The sequence below is a fragment of the Lates calcarifer genome, linkage group LG2, assembly GCF_001640805.2.
Source record: "Lates calcarifer isolate ASB-BC8 linkage group LG2, TLL_Latcal_v3, whole genome shotgun sequence".
Taxonomy (NCBI): domain Eukaryota; kingdom Metazoa; phylum Chordata; class Actinopteri; family Centropomidae; genus Lates; species Lates calcarifer.
The window spans coordinates 9,763,673-9,783,181 of NC_066834.1; the positions used below are offsets into that span (position 1 = coordinate 9,763,673).

Genomic DNA, 19,509 nt, shown 5'->3' on the forward strand with positions numbered 1-19,509 from the left:
TTGTGGTGCTAATTTGACAGTTGTCTGAATTAAATCTCAAACCTGATGGAGGAATTTTCTGAGGCACATAAAGACAGAAGTCTGTGTAGTCCTGGCATTTTCTGACCATGTATTGTATCAAGCCTTTTTGCCTGTCCTCTTAAAATTTGATTTACTTTTTATTGATACTCTAAAAATGGGAACATGTTTTGTTATTGATTTTCTTGCACCCCTCTAACTCTTTAATAATGTATTGATTTTCTTTTTGACAGAAGGATCAATATTAAAAGAAGCAGATTAATTGTATCCAGCATTGTGAAACCATAACAGTGATTTGTTTCAGTTGGCTATGCGAAACTTTCTTTTGGGCCTGTTTCAGTGCTTTTGTATTCTGGGTTTGCTGTTTTGCAGGGTATCTCTATAGCCAAACACTTAAAAGCATGAAATTTAAAGGTTGCCTCTGTAATATGGATGAATTTCCCACCATGCCCTAATGAATCCCAGGTCAACTGATAGATGAAACTGACATTTTCTGGGTGTGCTGTACTCTGATAAAAGCATCAGTTGTTGGCTCTTAAATCTTTGTTTCTCAGTGTAAATGTTATGTTAATGCTGTAGGTGTCATGATTAATTGTACTGTATATACTGTTAATTGACATCTCTGATCTCGTTTTAATTCCTGTCCTCAAAGGGTGACACTGTAAACATTATTGATATATAGAAATGCAAACCTATTTTAATACTTGTAACTCCTGAAGAGACCTTCTGTTTTGTATGTACAGTATAAATTAAAGCTATGCTGTAGTGCTCATATGTCTCATATGTTAGTGATTGTCTGCATGTACTCAGATTTATTTGAAATTGAAACAGCCCAGTTCCCATCTTGGTTTATTTGCTCTATTACTGACTGATCTCAGTGACTCCTGATTACGAATGATGGAATCACAGAGGGTTTTGAATAACTACAGAAAGATACGCTGTTTGTTAATACTGCACCAAGTTTTTTTTTAATAAGCCACTAATATGGATGTGTAAAATGTCTGATTTTCCTAGATTAATTCATTTAAGTTGTCCCTTGAAGAAAACCTCAGTGATTACAGAGGATGATGGGTAAAATATATGGGGCATTATTGTACTACTATGTATAAAACTTACAGCATTGAATCGGTATGAAGTAGTCATAATCATGATAAAAAGCAGAAACACCACAATTTTGTTCAATAAGCGAGGCCAGTATAGGTTGATAACCTAGGTTTTTCTTTATTTCTTTAATTAAAGTATTTAAAGAAAATATAAAAATAACTTAAAAACAATAGTTTGCCCCTCCACCCCAGAATAAACAACAACAGCAAAAAAACTCAAAGCCAACAAGATGTGGTTGAGACCTTGAGTTAAAATTACATATACATAAAAATATACACCCCTTCATCACAATATGTTTTCCTAGCAAGGATTTAGAAATTAATTGACTAAATAAACAACTAGAAATCTATAGCAAATCAAATAACTAACAAAAGAAAATTAAACATTTATTTAGAGAAACACAAAATACATAAATAAAACAGCAAACAAACTGATAAATAGCCTTCGGGGCCGTAAATTATTTTTAATAACTGCACGCTTTCGGGATGATTAAAAGATCACACTCATAGGGCTCCATATAAGGCTCTGTCCAGTCGTGTTAGGCGATAAAACACCGTGAAATACTGTAAAACCGATAGGAGTGATTATTGAGTGAACTACAACTACCACAGACACACTAATGTTGGTGCGTGCAGGGAGCAGTAAGTGTTTTTTCGTCAGGCTTATTTGTCGCTTCCGTTAGGTCGGGCTGTGAGTATGCGGAACTCCCTGCTGGCTGATGATGATGAAGGGGATGTTGTGAAGGCAGGTTGTAACTGACCGAGCTACTCGTTCACCGAGCAGCAGAGAGAGGCGGACACGCGTCTCGCATTTTTTGCAAACGCTGCCAGCCGCTTTTAAACGGAGCAGCTAGCCTTTCAGCAGCCGCCCCTCCTCGACGTCTCCAATGATATACCGTAAACTAAACGAAATAAGGCTGAATTCAGGCGCACACCGTTGCATCTCTCCCTGTGTGACCGAGGAGGGCACCTACCACCCAGGCCGTCATCAGCAGCAGCTGGCTTCGCAGCGAGCATTAGCGGCTAATCGGCTAATGTAAACAGGTAAGGGTGTTCTCAGGCAACACCTTATCCATCCAAACACAACCACCGCATTTGTGGCGTTTGCTCTGTGCCTTTTCCCGATGTCGCCACCGTTTGTTTCATTTGACAGGTTGCCATTTATGAGACAAATCGGTCAAATTGCTACTGTTAGCAGCTAGGCGGCTAGCTAGCTAATCCATCCGTGGCGTAGGAAACCGTGGAGCTAGCTGAGTGGAGGTGAGAGGATGCATCGTTGGGATGAACGTCGAGGACGAGTCAAGGCCTGGCAGCTTGTCATAAATATATGAAAGGATAACACAGGCACAAGCCACTCTCTCGAAGCTATCAGGAGGCGTTGGCAGTGCCTTATCTCATTTATTTTATTGTTGTGGTGACTGTTATCCTCGTCTCGCCGTATGTCGTTATTCTAATCTCCTCAGTTAACCGAGCTTGTTAGGTATACCGCTAAACGTCGTAACTAAGCTTAGCTCATATGGGGTTTATCCTGAGTCAATGACTCCCGTACTGTTGAAATACTGTGACATTGTGGCCTCATCCCTCATCACGCCTAAAGCATCGTTTTGCTGTTGCTCAATGTCAAACCAACAGTAGTGGGAAGTAACTGCACAGATGTACAACTGTGAGGTGCTTACTACCCTATACTAGAGTATTTCAATTTTATGCCTATTAATTGTAAATACATTTCAGAAGAAAATATTTTACTGTTTACTCCTACATTTATTTGGCAGATCTAGTTACTATTCATAGAAAGATTTAACATTTAATAATGTTATGAAATATACTGCATTGTGAAAGGCATAACCATTGCATCCCAACCATTTTGGCTTGTGACCCATTCAGGTGTCTATGAGTTGTTCGCACTTACAAAAGAGCAATTTCTCTGTTCAAACTTCAGTAACATTTCAAGACCTAAATAAAATTATGTTTGTTTTTCTTTTCACAAAATAAGAGACCGCAACATTGTTTTTTCTTCATTCCTCTCCCATTAATTATCTCATGATTCCATCAGTTTTATGTGCTGATCCTTTGGAGGGGCCTGACCTTTAGGTTAGGAAACCACCAAAGTACCAGCTTCATCTTGAGCAGCTACAGCAATAAAATGCTGTATGCTTAAATGATGCATTAGTGTTAACACTGATTAACTTTAATATACAGAGTATATTTTGCTAAGAGTATGTTTACTTACTAGGATTTTGAAAGCAGCACTTTTGCTTGAGATGGTACTTTTACTTAAGTAAAGGATCTGATTACTTCTTCCAACACTGCAGACCAGCTTCAAACAAAACTCTTGGTTATAAATATTGTGACAGACCTCATGCCTCAGGATGTAAGGCAGTTAATTTAATTATAAATGGACTAAATGACCATGACGGCGGTAGCTGTAGACGTCAACAAGGTGGAGAACAGAGGATTCAGTACAGAATTAATGAACCTATTTTACTGGTGCTAAATATTTTGATATATATTATGAGTTTTAAGACATATTTACTGTTTAAATGAATTTGATACACATTTTAATATAATTGTATTTTTTTAAATAAGGCAAAATATGAAAAATGTCACTTTCAGGATCAGATGCTGAAATAGATCGCGTGTAAGCAGTCATAGATGATACAGACTAGCAACATATTTATGACTTCAGACTAGATAATATTGGCCTCCTTGATCCTGAAGCAAATTTTGACTTTGATATCAAAGCCTCAGTGCAAAATATGTAAAAATACCTCAATGAAAGGCGGACAAGTCTTTACATAGGACAAATACATCATCTACTATTTCTTAGCTGTGGGTTAGGATCTCCTGTGGGATCATAAAATGCAAAGCGACGTGGGAATATTTTTAAAGCAAAGGAAGGAGTATGCAACTTATTCTTAAGTAAGAACAAGATTTGCATGTCATCATTGTTATGTAATACACATTGAGCTGAGCTCCCTCCCTTTTACTTAAGAAAAAGTAAAAGCTTGACATGCTCAGTTTGATGTGACAGCTTGCAGGATGACACATGATCCAAATGCACTGTGTCATCACATCGCTACGCCCAACTACCCTTGTTACAGTGAAAAGTGAACCTATAGGATGTAATGCAGATTGACATATACATTTATTTAATAGATGAGTGAGATCTTAGAAATGAATATACAAATTGAGAAGAGAGTATTCTACTTTGTTCATGTTGGCCTGAAGAGGTCCAGGCTATCATTTTGTGCTAATCAGTTTTATTGACGGGACCAAAACTGTCCTCATATCTGCTCAGGCACTGAAAAGATTGCCCCCCTGGCTCAGTAAGAAAGATTGTAATCTAAAAGTGGGAATACAGTGATCAATACTTTCTTAATCTACACTTCATCTCCCTCTCGTTTCTGTGTCCTTGCACAACTAAATCTAATACAGCAAAGCTTTCTCCATCGCTAGCTAATGCGGTTCACTGTGACTGGCAAGAAATGTTGTCCATGTTGGAGGCCTATGAATCATATCTATCTCCTCTCCACGCTTACATAACCAGCGACTGCCGCCTGCAGACCACTCTGACCAGATTCATCTGTTGTGTTAACCTACATCATTAACTTGCCTTTGAAGATTAGACGCTGTTTTGGTGGTTCTTATATCTAATGCTTTTTGAGAGAGAGAAAACAAGGTTCAATACCAAGCTCACTCATTAAATGCAATCAGTGAAGTGGTGTAGTCCTTGCATCCTCATCTAAAAATACTGCTGTGGTTCTGTATATTTGTGCTGGATGAGTCTGCTTTCAGCTCTGCTTCCAGCTCTGCTGCTTCATAAAATAGCCATTTTGGCTTTGCACCAGGAAGCGTTCATGTTGCCAGACCTGCATGTTGATTCATTGTCTTGATAGTTTTGCAAGATAAAAAGGGTTAGATCTGCACCCTGCATAGGCCTAGCCCTCGCTGTAGGAATATATTATGTTGTTGGAATGATTTCCTTCATTCCTCCCTGTAATTAGCCATTACTGTGAGGAGGGTTGAAGTTTCTACCACTCTCCAACATGCTCACAGTTGTGGCCATGTATTTAGAAATAGCTTGAAATGTGTGAAGAGCTAGCTTTAAAAAATGGTGTGTTTTCATACACAAGAATATGTGTTCTTACCAGCCTCTCAGTGCAGATATACTTATTAATGTTAAATGACAGTTCACTTTGGTCTTCTTGTTCACCGACATGCAAAAAGCTGTAGGAGACTGTCAGGCTTGCAGTGAATTTGAATAATTTTACCAAATGTGATGATGAGCATTGACATTAAGCTTACTCAAACAGACGTATTTCAGCCCACTGTGTAGTTCAGTGTGAACCATGTCAGCCTGTTTACTCATTCCTTGTGTTAACCCTGTCAAGTACGGACCAGCTATTTTTTTATTTCCTAAATACAAAAAACATGATAAAGTACTGAGTATTACACTCAACTATCACGCAAATTAAAGGAAAAAACCTGAAAAATGAGTGGAGAAAGAGGATGACAGCGCCCTCATCCACAGGGTATAAAGGGTCACTGAATGGTTTGAAAATGATGTGAATTATATGTTGTGATCTTCACAATCACCAGACTCCTATGGGAGATTTTGGACTGACATGTTAGACCGCTCTCTCCACCACTATCATCAAAACACCAAATGAGGGAATATATTCTGGAAGAATGGTCTTCCATCCCTTCAGTATAGTCCAGAGACTTGAAGAATGAAAGCCAAGGCACATTGAAGCTGTGTTGGTGGCTCGTGGTGGCCCAGCACCTTACTAAGACACTTTATGCTGGTCCTTTCTTTTGTCACCCATATGTTTTATTTCATACTAGTGTATCAGTGAGTGTTCTTTATGTTGGACCTTAACTAATTAAGTAAAATTTTGACCATTTTACCGTCATGCTCCATTAGGGTTAGTCTAGTTGAAATCTGTCTTACATCCATTTGTAAATGATTGCTCTACTCAAAAGTAGAGCTATTAGGCATAATTAGACCCATAATGCATCTGAGGCCTTCTATGATGAAGTCACCCCTAATGTCCTAACGTCCACTGGACACCGCTGCATCACATGGCGGCTGTACCGTGGCTGCTGGGGTTAATGACAGCCTGTGTCAGGATGTGTGACTACAGGGTTCTTCTCATGACATAAATGCTGTCGATTTGTCTGCACTGTTATCCCTGTGTGTCTGGTCTGTTTTTGCCAGATGAGCTTACATGCCTGAAGCGTGAAATTCACAAGTCAAAATTTATTTGCAGTTGAGGTAAATTCATCATTCAATCATGCATTTCAAGTGTTAATCAAATTAAAGGTTGTTATGGTTTAATATTCATGCAGCCAAACTGTTTGTAAACAGCATAGAAGAAATAAAGACTGCATTTCCTAATGCCAATTTTAACATGTTAACAAACCGGTGGGTGTTAATGAGATGTTATTTTGGGGTAACAGGCTTTCTCTTTCTAGGAGTAAATTATTTCTACTAATGTGATGGTTACAACTGAAGCTAGTGAGAGAGAAACATTATGGCAAGTCAGTAACACGTGTAATTGAAGTTGGAAAACCATGGAAAATTACCAAAACAACATAAGATCTGTCAGGCTGCTTTAAGATACAGTATACTGCAGTATACTGAAATGTGTCCAGTGGACACTGACACCATTGTGGAAACATGACACAGTGATGGTGCAGCTAGACAATGACAGAACCATGTTTCATAGACCTTCATTCAAACATCACTAAGACAGGAAACTCTGAGCAGTGCTCTATGTTAATGTTTGTTTGTTACAGTGGTTGTTTATTACAATTGTCAAGGTACGTCTGCAAACACAAATCTCTCTTTTTTTATTGAGCTGTGGGTTTGTGAATCAAATAAATTCACAGCTTAGTAAATAAATTTAAGCTTGAAGCTACTGCAGTCTTTTCTCTGATTATTTAAAATGATTTTGCTTTGGTTTTGCTTGCAAGTGATAGATGTGTGGTCATCTTAAAGCTGTGACACATTTTCTACCAGGTTACTCTCCAGTTGAGAGTATATAAATAGCATGAACCACTGGCTAAGTTATAGATCCATTAGCTTATCTGAGCAGGGATAACAGCCCTTAAGAGACAGTGAAACACTACTCTGTGTTCAGAGTGTTTGTGTTTCAGGGTGGAGTTTCTAAAGCACAGCCTCATGTGGCCTTTGTTGATGTTAAAATAAAGGCTGTTCACCATGGCATGGCATGTCAGTAGATCCTGCCACTGTAGATTTTCTTATTACAGTTGCAAATATGAGCTTGTCCTGTCAAATATGTTGTAACACCTTGGAGTTTGTTTCTCATTGTCCATACTGCACTGTGACTGATATATATGTAATGTGTATATGCAAGTTATGAAGTACAGTATAGTCTAATAATGTGTGTGTTTTCAGTCTACAACTAAAGAGTCAGCTGTTAGCAGTAAGGGTTTTGATGTTTGTCCCTGAGAATTAAAGAGAGAATGCTTCTTTGTAGAGCTGCCATTTTGTAACAACATTTGATGAGCATGCTGGGAGAGATCTGCTGTGGAAGTAACAGACAGCAATCTTAATAATCCAGACATCACCTTAGCCACAAGATGTCCCTTGAAATGATAATTCCCATTGTTAGTCTCTTTTGGTGCTGGTTGTAATCCTGTGAATGTACGAGACAGTGGTATTAACAGTAGTTAACTAACCCATGTAAATTAAGCAGTTGACTTCTGACTTCTTTGTGTGAAGGAGTGGCAGGTTCCTTATGTACATCAGTAACGTATCACATTATTGCAGCTAATGGCATGACACGACATGTTTATGGAATTATGGAAATAATGGCGTCTCTGTAAATAGTTTTCAGCAAAGGTCTGAAGAGTTGGGCCTTTTCATAATCCCTTCTGTCTCCTGGTTTGTTTGTTTTTAAATAGAGTGGCTCATGCATTATCATCACCTTAACAAGAGTACATCCTGAGCCCTGTTCCTTTGAGATGATTAACCACCAGTGTTGTTGGTTTAGCTTTGTTTGACTTAACCACAGCCTGCTTGCTTGCAATGTCCTGTCACTGAAACAGCTTAAATATTGTTTATTACACTTTGTTGTTGTGATGTTAGGGAATAGCTGTTGCACTCAGTCATAGCAGTTGTACTTGTATTTTTGCAGTGTAAGAAGCTGTCTCAGGTTCATAGTTTGATGGTTACTGTATCTTGTGGCATCTTGATTGTGAGAAGATGCTACACTGGAGCTGTGAGTGGCTCTGTGTTGCTGAATAGCCATCTGTAGAGGTGCTGTTTGTCTGTGCTGTAGTTAGCTGTCAATCACAGGTTTGTAAAGGCCATAGTACAAGCAAAGAAGGGTGCTTATTCAGCCAAGGCCCCTAAGCTGCTTACTATATCAACGAGCCTCCACTGAAAAATCTTTATCCTTCAAACGAAAACAACCAGCTGATATAATGGTAATAACAAACACTTACACTGAGTGTTACAAGAATGTATCATGCATTTTTGAGTCTACTTTGGTATGCTTTTATTACCTTTTTGATTTGTGGGGTAAAATGTTTTGCCAACATTGTTGTACACTGAAGACACTGATGTAGACTTGTCATGTCTGACATTTTTTGTGCTCCTCCTGCTTTATCTTATTGTATGCCATGTCTGGAAGAGATTAACACACTGAAAAACGGGTATTTCAGAATGACAACTTGACATTGTTGTGGTTGTTTGTTCATGTCCTGTAAAGTAAATGTACAGTAGTTGTGACATTGCAGACATTTCTAGCAGTGTTTCAACAATTTTTGATTGCTACAAAACATGTTCGAGGATTAACTCTCATGTCATGCTCAAGGGCCTTTTTTCCAGTCAGATATTTCAAAAATGGCAAACTCTCTGACAAAATGAAGTGCAGGTGCATTTGATGTCTTTGCTTATCTGTCATTATTACTTTGTGAAATAAAACTGCATCCTTGGTGGCTTATTTGTCACTTGTTTGAACAATCAGGGACAGTGAAATACCACAATTTGAGTCCACTTGGATGTGTTTCTTTTTTAACTGAAAAATATAAAAGGGAGAAAGTTTAGTGGGTTTCATGCCTCTCTAAACTTACCAGTATTTAACCACCTACTGTCATTTGGGGTAGAAAGGCTTTTTGTGAAAAGTAGTTAATGAAGAAGATAACGAAACTAGTAGAGGGAAAGTGGAGACTACTGCAAACTTGTGTAGACACAGCACATTTTTTATTCGTCAAAGACTATAAATCATGATGCCATCTTTAGCCCAATTTTGTGGCTGGTTGGTGCTATGCAGTGGTAGTGGACCAGGTGCTTTTGCAATGCATTCACATTGTTTTTCACTGATTTTTACTCCAATGTTTTCATTTCATTGTAGCCATAAAAACATGTGACCTAAAAAAGATTTTTTTTTTTCCTTCTTTTTTTGTGTGTTACAGGTCAGGCTTAGTCGATTTTGTTGAAGCATCACAATGATAACCAAGGCAGTGTGTTTCAACTTCACACTTCAACTTTCCCAATTGTGATGGAGAGGCACCACTGACTCAAGAGGGAACATATATCCTGGATGCCGTGACATACAGGAAGTGGCCAATCCAAGATGGAGAAAAAGAAAATGTGCCCTCGCCTTCTCGACTACTTGGTAGTAGTTGGAGCAAGGTAAGAACTTAATCTGACTTTAAGTAGCAGTTTTGGTTTAAAAGAATAGTCAACTTAGCTGTCAGGGAGGCTGTAATTATTGCTTTGAAAACTGAAACTTTTGTCATGCCAGCTGAGGAAATATGTGTCAGGTCTTAACTTATTAACAACAGTTCATTTTCCTGACAAGCCACTCTGACATCTTACCTCTAACTTGGCTGTGTTACAGCTTCAGAACTCACCAAAGCCCTGTCAGAAAGACTGCAAAAGACTGCAGGGTAGTTTTGCAAAAAATACATAAAAAATACCTAAGTATAGGTCCCAGTATAACACAATGAGTCTCAATCACAACATCAAATGCTGTATTTGTATGCACATATAGCTCACCCTGTAGCATGTGCTAATTAACTGTTCACATTGCATCTTTCAAGACAGAGGAGAGGGATCACATTTGCTGTGATTAAATTCCCAGAGTTGTACAATCCAGGCTCAAAGGATGTGTAAACTGTTGTGGTGTCTTGGAGTATGATGAGCATACAAACTGGACTTCTTGGTTGTTGCATCATCTCCTATCTGTACCCCGCAGCAACTCATTAACACATTCCCCTCAACGCCTCTCGCTTATTTTTGTGGCACTGAATTTGTTGGTCTGAATACACTGTAATTGTTTGCTGTGACTCAAAGATTTTTGGGAATGCCCCTTGTCTTGACATTTAATGGTTTCAAGAATTCATAATTTTGAATTGACATTGCATGCATAATGAAGCACTGTAGCACAGTGTTTCAAGCAGCGTAGCCAGAGGGAAAAAGGATGATTCACATGAACACAGCAGAACTGTCCAGGCCATGACTGTTCTTAGAGTTAGCCACTGAGTATCTCTACTGGAACATTTAAGGATTTAAGTTTTATTCTTAAGAGTAATTTCAGAGTTGTTGTGGGATGGGTATTACTTGTTTACTTCACTAGTTCTTGGGTTTTAAATTCTAAATCAAGTTTCAAATTTCCTCCTGTATCCATTGGACTGTCATGGCTTTGTTAGCCATTGTGTTGTACTATCAAGTGATCAATGGGTTTGGCTTTGATTCTTCCTTTATGAATGCATCTCTCATCAGTTAATGACCATTTCAAATTAAATTTAAAACTGTTTATAGATGAGAGGACATGATTTACATAAGAAATCAGTTATGAAATGCACAGAGTTATTAAACCACATAGCGTGAATGATGGGTATAGCACTAAAACATATGTTGCTGATTTAAAAACAAAACACGTTTGTCCATCTCCCCTCCAGGCAACCAAGTAGTGACAGTGTGGCCCAGACACCTCAGCTCCTCCGCCGCTACCCGCTGGAGGATCACCACGACTTCCCACTCCCACCAGATGTGGTGTTTTTCTGCCAACCAGAGGGCTGCCTGAGCATACGCCAGCGTAGGGTTAGCCTTCGCGACGACTCCTCGTTTGTTTTCACGCTGACCGACAAGGACTCAGGAATCACCCGCTACGGAATCTGTGTCAACTTCTACCGCTCTTTCCAGCGAGGACATCACCGTCCTCGAGGGGACAAGAGCAGCCACACAGAGACAGCAGCACAGGCAGCTGAGACCGCTAGTGAAGGGTCTGATGGCAGCGGTGGAGGCCCACCCTCCGCGTTACCTCCACCCAACAATGCTGAGTCAGCCACTCCACCTGCCTCCGGAGAAGAGGGCGGACAACCAGGTGCCGAGCTAAATGCCGGCAAATCCCCACAGCACAGACGAAGCGCTGCTAAGATGGCAGCCAGGAACCGCAATAGCACGCTGACCTCACTGTGCATACTCAGCCATTACCCCTTTTTCTCCACCTTCAGGGAATGCTTATATATTCTCAAGAGGCTGGTGGACTGCTGCAGTCAGAGGCTAACACAGCGTGCTGGGCTCCCTCGTGCCACCCAGAGGTGAGGCCTAAGATTTCACCTACAAGTATACACACAGCTCTTGTGCGTTGCCTACTTTTTTCACACATTAACATTAACTCATACCTTTACCGTTATGGTCAGGCAAAGCTTTCATTAGCCAGGCTCCCTTACACTAATCATATTAAACTGTGTGGATGAGATCAAAATAAACTTGGTATACTCCAAATACCAGAAATTCAGCAGTTAATTGCTGTGAAAGTGCGCACATTCATTCTTGTCAGTTGATGAACGTTCATTGTTTTCAACACTCTATAACCTTTTTTGTTGTGCCGCCCTGAGGCCAAATGTCAACTGTGATCACAAGATCTCTTAATTTAACAGGCTGATCACTGTGAAATTAGCTTAGCACACTCACACTACCAAGGGGATGAAGCCTTTGATTTTAATGAACCCATGGTATTTACTTTCACACCATCAGTTTTTAGTCCTTGACTTGGTTAGTACTATGTGCATTTCCTTCGACATTTTTAGTTTTGTGGAATGTAATTAACCTTACAGCCTCTGTTGGAGGCAAGTCTTGTTAAAAGCAATTGGTCGATAATACTCAGTGATAAATCTATTCATGCACACTTGCAAATTCTTTGAAAAGAATGAATAGCAGTGCAAAGTTAAGTAAATACAATTCACACTTTATAAGTTGTTAAATGGCACCTGCATGGTCATGCAAATTATTGACTCTACAAATGCAGGGTTGATACAGTTGCTTAAAATCCTTGTTTGCTGTAATTTTAAGATTTCAAGGCCAGAAAAGTTTATAAAAATCAGAAAATTGGAAAAAAGCCAAAAATTGTTGCTTTTTTACAGTGTTGCTGCTGCTGTTGATGCAATGCTTACTTCTCTCTCTCTTCTCCCATCTGTTTCTCTCATTGTCCACCTGTTATGTGTATGTTTGTGTTGATACAATTGATACAAGAGCCTTTGTCTCTGGCACCATGCAGTTTTTGCAGGCCATCTGCAGCTTGTGTCATGTTTTCACAGTACGCTTTATGCTATCACACTCCACCTTGATGATAAATAATGGCAACCAAAATATTCACAGTGCATTTCTTTGGTTTTGTTTAGACTTATTTGTGTTACAGCAAATATTATTTCATCCAGTGTTACAGGTTCTGTTGAAGTACTGATGAAGAATGATAAATATTACTTATGTTCTATAAAAAGGGTGAAGTTATAACCCTAAACTACAAAAAACAAAACAAGTGAGTAGGACCTGCATGGTATACCTACTGTATATACAACAATATGAACAAATGGCATTTAGCACAATATTTCACAAATAGCATTTCACCACTTAAAGCAAAGAGTTAATCATATTGTAAGTTGATTAACCAGCAGGGGTGATGGATTCATATTTTGTTTAAGCTGCAAAAAATTCCCATAGGTGTACACTGTATTTTGTTGTGACATTGTGTTGTGGCTGCATTTGCAGTGCTCTTTGTGTTATTGTGTTGCCATGGGTGACACAATAGATTGTAATTTTGGAGTGACAAAGTGTTAATTAGGCTGTCACTTAACACTGGCTTAGGCCCAGTATGATTGTTGGTTTTCACCCAAGGTGCTCATGTTTTCTCCACAGTGGTCTATTTATAGCTGTAGAGCTATAGAACCAGTGCAACCCCCCTCCCCATCACTACAAGGGATTGCAGGAATGTCTAATGCACAGTAAATCTCATACCTTGCCATTTTTTTCTCTGGTAAAACACTGCAGTGGATTCATACATCATCAGTATGGAACTATGGTTTTGGTGACAACCTAAAAAAGGCCATTCAAGCTGAGCAGACCTGAGAATCTTTTTTTTTCCTCAACATGGCTGGTTGAAATGTGATGTGTCAATGACAGAGAAGGAGGCAAACCATTGCATAATGGCTGCGAGCGCTTTGTGTTATGGTGCCTCTGACAGATTGAGGTCTCTGGCTGCCTTTGGGTAGCAGCTGCAGTTGGTGGGAGGGTTCCAAAGGACTAATGATTTATCTCCCATCTTGCCACACATACACGGAGTATACACTCTAGAAAGGGTTTAATGGCACCATGTGAGCGTAGAGTGGAGGGTTTTCACGTCAATATCTCGCAGTTGCTTAAGAGCCTCCCCTGTGTTTCAATCTCATTTGCTCATTATGTTAGTGATTTAATATCACTGGGTGTTGGTTTAGGCCTCTTGGTTGCTGTTTGCAGCAATAAAATGAGCAAATGATGTAGTAGTTGGTTTTTAACCTTAAAAGTACTGCTGAATGACATAATTTCATGTAATAATAAAGCTTAGCATGTTTATTTGTTGGTGAGAAGTAAGTCACATTTTGTATCACGTCAGTGGACGTCATAGGAGTCACTGTGATCATCAGTCAGTATGTAATCAGACTGTTAAACAATGTGCAGTGTTGTCTATTTCTACAGTTTCTCATAGCTGTTGAGACGGTCTGTAGTTTTCAACATGACACGATCAGTTCCAGTAAGTTTGCCGCAGTTTCAGAGTGGCTTTTGCATTAGTATTTATATCACAATGTGGCCTGTTCTTGCAGGGGTTTTTGTACAGTTCATCACTATAGGCACAAATGATTAATCAAAGTTTTTAATTTTATCATGCTTCTCACAATATTATCACATTCTAAACTTTGTATGTTTTGCTTTTGGACTGTTGGTGAGACAAAACTAGACATTTGGAGATGTAAGGCAACAGTGTGTTGTGTAGCCAAGGCATGAGAGCTTTTGAAATGGGTTTTCTAGTGAACTAGCAAATGATTTATTTTCCCTTTTCTTTCCCTGCTGTCTTTCTGAGCCATAACTGTTTTTGGTAAAATCAGATGATAGGATCCTGTTATCTGCGCAAAACTTTTCACAATACAGGTAGCCACTAACTTGCCCCTCTAAATGCTAGACAGTCACTGACATCAGCCTCTCAAATTTTGGATTTTCTCTAGTGTATATTATTAAAACTTTAATATCTTGCAGTGGTGGATTGTTGGTTGAACAAAAGAAGCAATTTGCAGAAATCACAATGGGGTTAGGAAAGTTGATAGAAACAATTGCTCTATTTTTGACATTGTATTGATGAAGTATTAATAATTACAATTATTAATATCACCTTAAACCTCAGCTGAAAGAAAGTAAAGGAAATACAGGCATATACACTGATTCCTGAATATACACTGTTTTCCTTCCCAGGGACATGATGTGGAGAGTTTTCACTGGAGCACTGTCGGTGGAAGAGAAAGGCAGCCAGCTGTTGGCCGACCTGCGGGAGATTGAATCCTGGGTGTATCGCTTGTTGCGTTCACCAGTACCAGTGGCTGGTCAGAGACGTGTGGATGTGGAAGTGTTGCCCCATGAACTCAAACGGCCACTCACCTTCGCCCTGCCTGACAACTCCCGCTTCTCCATGGTCGACTTCCCCTTGCACCTGCCCTTAGAGCTGCTGGGTGTTGATGCCTGTCTTCAGGTCCTCAGCTGTGTACTGCTAGAGCACAAGGTAAGGATAGTACAGCAGTAAGTTCAGGGTCTTTGTTTGCTCTGCTGACTTTTCCAGAGTAGGAACATGAGATGTGCAGTTGACTTCAAACTGCAACCAAATCACCCTTGGGATTTCATTAAAGACTAGATAGATTGTTTCAAGGAGAAAGGACAAGCAAAGCTATTTTCAGTATGTTGTTATTGGTCAGTGGTTTCCTCTGGGGTGCAGCTGTGTGACCCTGCCTGGACCAAAATCCTCCTTAGAAAAGTGCCCGAGTGACCTTCAACACATATTTTCTGTTAGCTGTAGGCTCACTGAAGCCAGTTGACTTCAGTATGGGACAAGGATGATGAGTTAAAAGAAGACTATGTATACTATATGACTGAAAGGAAAGACTCATGATTTTTCTCTCCCCCATTTTCACCACTAGAAGCATTAGTAGGATTGTAATAGGAAACCTTGTTTGGCTGGTGCTGGTGTAGTGTTCTGTTGTTGCTCTTGGTTTACAATGAAACTGATACGAAGGACCATTTGCAACAAACCCTTCACAGCTTCACTCACACTGCTGAAAGGCGATACTGTTGGATAAATACTGGACTTTTCTCTGCTTTTCTGGCACTTATTCATATATAGGATTTATTTGGCCCACCTCCCTACATGAATGTTCTCCCTCCCAAAACATTTTTATTCAGTCAAGCTTAAAATGTCTTGTCAGAAAGGTGCATCCATCTGTAGCTCTCCTCCCCACGGTCGACCACCACAGATAAACGTTCAACCTGGATGAAACGTTGCCATTTTGTATTCATCCATTTTGTGTTTTTTTTTTTTTTTTTTTTTTTTTTTTTTGAAGATGAATTCAATACATCATTAAATTCAGTCAGGCTGAACTAAGTGCTGCCTAAAAGCTTTCAGAGTGACTTCCTTTCAAGCACTTTGTGCTGCCAAATTAATTTTTCATAAAAGCTCAGTTTTTAATACTGCTGTTAGGAATCCAAATCAAAATTGGTGTTCACACTTTCACATTACAGACAAAAAAGAGGAAATATGGTTAGATCAGTCAAATGATTATGTGAAAGAGCACTGGAGCAAGAAGTCAAATAGATGGCTGTGTGTCTTTTCAAATATGACAGTGAGAACATAAGGGGACAGTCCAAGTTTGTCTTGACATACACAGAATATGCGTTTGTAATGTTTGCCCTACTAAATTTATGTTGGTTTTTTCAGGTAATTCTTCAGTCCAGAGATTACAATGCTCTGTCTATGAGTGTCATGGCCTTTGTAGCCATGATCTACCCTCTGGAGTACATGTTCCCTGTCATACCTTTACTGCCAACATGCATGGCCTCGGCTGAACAGGTAAAATTTATCATTTGTTATAAATATATTTCAAGTAATTAGATGGCGCTTTTAAATTTTTTACCAAACTTGGGTGTTAAATTGTAAATGCTATCTGTTGTTGGTGTTGTGAGTGAGTGACTGGTACGTTTTCTCCTCTCCACAGCTCCTTCTGGCCCCCACTCCCTACATTATAGGGGTACCAGCCAGTTTTTTCCTCTACAAATCTGATTTCAAAATGCCAGACGATGTGTGGCTTGTGGACCTTGACAGCAGCAAGGTCAGTACATCAACATGGTGTTCTACCCCTCCTCCTCATCTTGTTTTGTCTGCTTTGATTATGTCCAAGTAAAGCTGACAGACAATTTCTAATTAATCTACTATTGGAGAGACATGTCTACGCTTAATTATTTAGTATTTTGTCCTTTTCTATGCTCAAATAAATTATAAAATAAAATGAGATGACTGTTATTTGCCTGCAGGTTATAGCACCCACCAATGCAGAGCTGCTACCACCTCTTCCAGAGCCTGAAGCAGGCGAGCTTAAGAAACATCTGAAACAGGTACAACATGTCTGATTCCTCTTAGATTTGATCAGTGTAACATTTTGTAATTCCTCTATACCGTGGCAGCCGGCCCAAAACCAGTGGGACTACTGGCACATATAAGCAATGTGCAGAGAAATTACTGGAACCCAGGTGCTCCTGTGGAGCTGACCTTTGATGTTTGTTCCTGTGACTGATTGCACTCTTATATAAATATAAAACTTCTCTTTCAGCAGTGTGAAGAGTAGGGGTTTCCTTCTTCACCACAGTTGTATGTATTCTACATGAGTGTGGGAGCATTTGAAATGGATTTTGTAGTGCACTAACATAAACCAATGTTTTTTCTTTTCTTTTTTTCCTGTTTTCTTTGCATGCTCTAGCTCTTGGAGGTAAAATCAGAAGCTAGGACCCTGTTACCTAAGCAAAACCTGTAGTAATACTGGTAGTCACTAACTTGCCCCTCTAACCTGATGATTTAACATAACGTCAGAATCTGGTTCTGATTCATGGAAACACTTCCCTTTTTCATACACATTGTAAGCAACATCAATAATATATCATACAAAGTCTCTTCACGTCTTAGCAAACTGAATGATCATTCAAGTTTATCTCAAACTCTTATAGTAAGGCTCACAAATAGCAACAATGAAAGACATCCTTATAATGATTCACTGTAATCATACATTTAAATGATATCACAAGAGTCAAAATCACTTTTGATTTAAAAAAAAAATATATATATTCAGTTGTTTTGCAGATGAGAACTAAGGACTCAAAGCTTCACCAGCTGTGTAGTAAATGCACATAGTGTTGTTTTATATGCTGTTTTATATGTTAAATATAACTTTTTATTGTAATGTGTCATTGAAAAAAACAACACATAACTCTCTTGATATGTTCCATTCAAACTTTACTTCATGTTTTTGAAACTAATTTCAAAAACTGTTTTTACATCAAACACTATGCATATGCTTATTGTGTTTAATATGCCTTGAATCAGAGCCGGTTCATTAGCTGTATGTGATTAGCAGCTCTCTCCCTGTGTGCGGATGTGTTACTGAGAGGCTGGTGTGTAGGAGTGTGCAAAGCCTCAGTTTAGCAGTTGTATATTTGGAAACAAGCACACAATATTGATATCCGTGAATGGAGAAAATGTCACTGAAGATGGTTTAACTGATTATCAGAAGATTTTGATGCCAAAGCAGAATGCTGCTGATGTGAGAACCACTGAAAATACTTGCACTTAACACTGGATAAGTAAAATAAATTGGTCCAAAGAAGTGACTGATTTATTTACTTTTGGCTGGTTGTATTATTTGTTATTGATTAGGAGTTACAGTTAAGGCTTTTATTTTGCTACAGGTTCTTTATTCTGCAAGTATTTTGTCTATGTGTCTGAAAAGATCTGCTGTTTTGTATCTGTCATCACCACTCCATTGTAACCACTGGTTAGTCCCAGTTGGTCACCATGGATGGCCTTCATGTGTCTTTTTGTGGCTGGATTCTGTGGGTGAAGATTTTTGGTCACATTATTGCTTTGTCTGTGTTTCTCACTGTCTTTCATGTTAAACATAAAGAGCATCTCCTCTTTCCTCATATTCCTCTTTTTCTCCCAGTCTTAATTTCTCAAATTTACTGTCTCTTCACTTTCACTGAGACTTGCAAATTTTCTCGCTTTCCTGGCCATCCATCATCTTTTCAAAACAAACACAATTTTATCTTTTCTTATCTCCTTTCTTCAGTAAATTGTAGAATTGAAAATGGAAATGATAACACAGCAAGACATCTCTTTCACTGCACAAACCGATCAAAAACATTTTTTTCCATGAAGCTAGATCTATTTGCTTCACATTTGGGTGCCACCAAAATATACTTATTTGCTGTCAGCAAAACCCAACAAATAGGGAAGCACTGTTAAAAGGAGACAAAGAAAAGAAAGGGAAAGGGCTGTGGTTGTGACCCTTCTGTCGTGTGCTGTTCCAGTGTCAGTCACAAAGTTGTCATCCCAGGCCTTCATGTGATTCTCCTCGCATCTCTCTTATCCCCTTCCTAGTGTCTGGTTAGGTTGACCGTGATCACCCAAAAGCAGATCTTCTCCTCTGAAAATAAGGTTACTCATTTCTCCTCCTGTGGAATGTGTAATGCCCCTGCACGGATATCTTCTCTCTCACATTATTTTTGCTTGTCACTACTACTTGTCTCCTATTCTCAAGACTTGAATAAAATGCATAACAGTGTCACAGAATGTTGCGGACCGGTCTTTTGATACACTGCTTAGCTCTGGCTTGCGCATGACTGAATGTGCGTGCATCTATCTTGGCATCAGTGAGTGTTCTCGTAACCAAAACAAGATATGATGAAGCTAATCACTTTGACAAAGTTAACATTCATCCAGACCCAGCAACTTAATGTTCCATTATGCTAAGCTAAACATTGACACTTGAGTCTGCAGCAGTTCCCTCA

General features: G+C 39.2%; 1 protein-coding gene across 19 annotated transcripts in view; it reads left to right on the forward strand.

Moving 5' to 3' along the window:
* Positions 1–1,708: 1,708 nt before the first annotated feature.
* The window catches only part of madd (MAP-kinase activating death domain), a 49,905-nt gene continuing 32,104 nt past the window's right edge, over positions 1,709–19,509 (forward strand). For 4 of the 19 annotated variants that reach the window (XM_018683376.2, XM_018683386.2, XM_018683381.2 and 1 more), the window contains exons 1-8: positions 1,711–2,165; positions 9,567–9,786; positions 11,058–11,699; positions 14,881–15,184; positions 16,391–16,522; positions 16,668–16,781; positions 16,984–17,064; positions 19,100–19,156. In XM_018683376.2, coding sequence (XP_018538892.1) covers positions 9,728–9,786; positions 11,058–11,699; positions 14,881–15,184; positions 16,391–16,522; positions 16,668–16,781; positions 16,984–17,064; positions 19,100–19,156 — 1,389 coding nt within the window. In that variant the 5' untranslated portion in view covers positions 1,711–2,165; positions 9,567–9,727. Of the gene's footprint in view, positions 2,166–2,274; positions 2,382–9,566; positions 9,787–11,057; positions 11,700–14,880; positions 15,185–16,390; positions 16,523–16,667; positions 16,782–16,983; positions 17,065–19,099; positions 19,157–19,509 lie in introns of all 19 variants that reach the window. The other 15 variants (XM_051075225.1, XM_051075220.1, XM_051075212.1 and 12 more) reach the window with 9 other exon arrangements.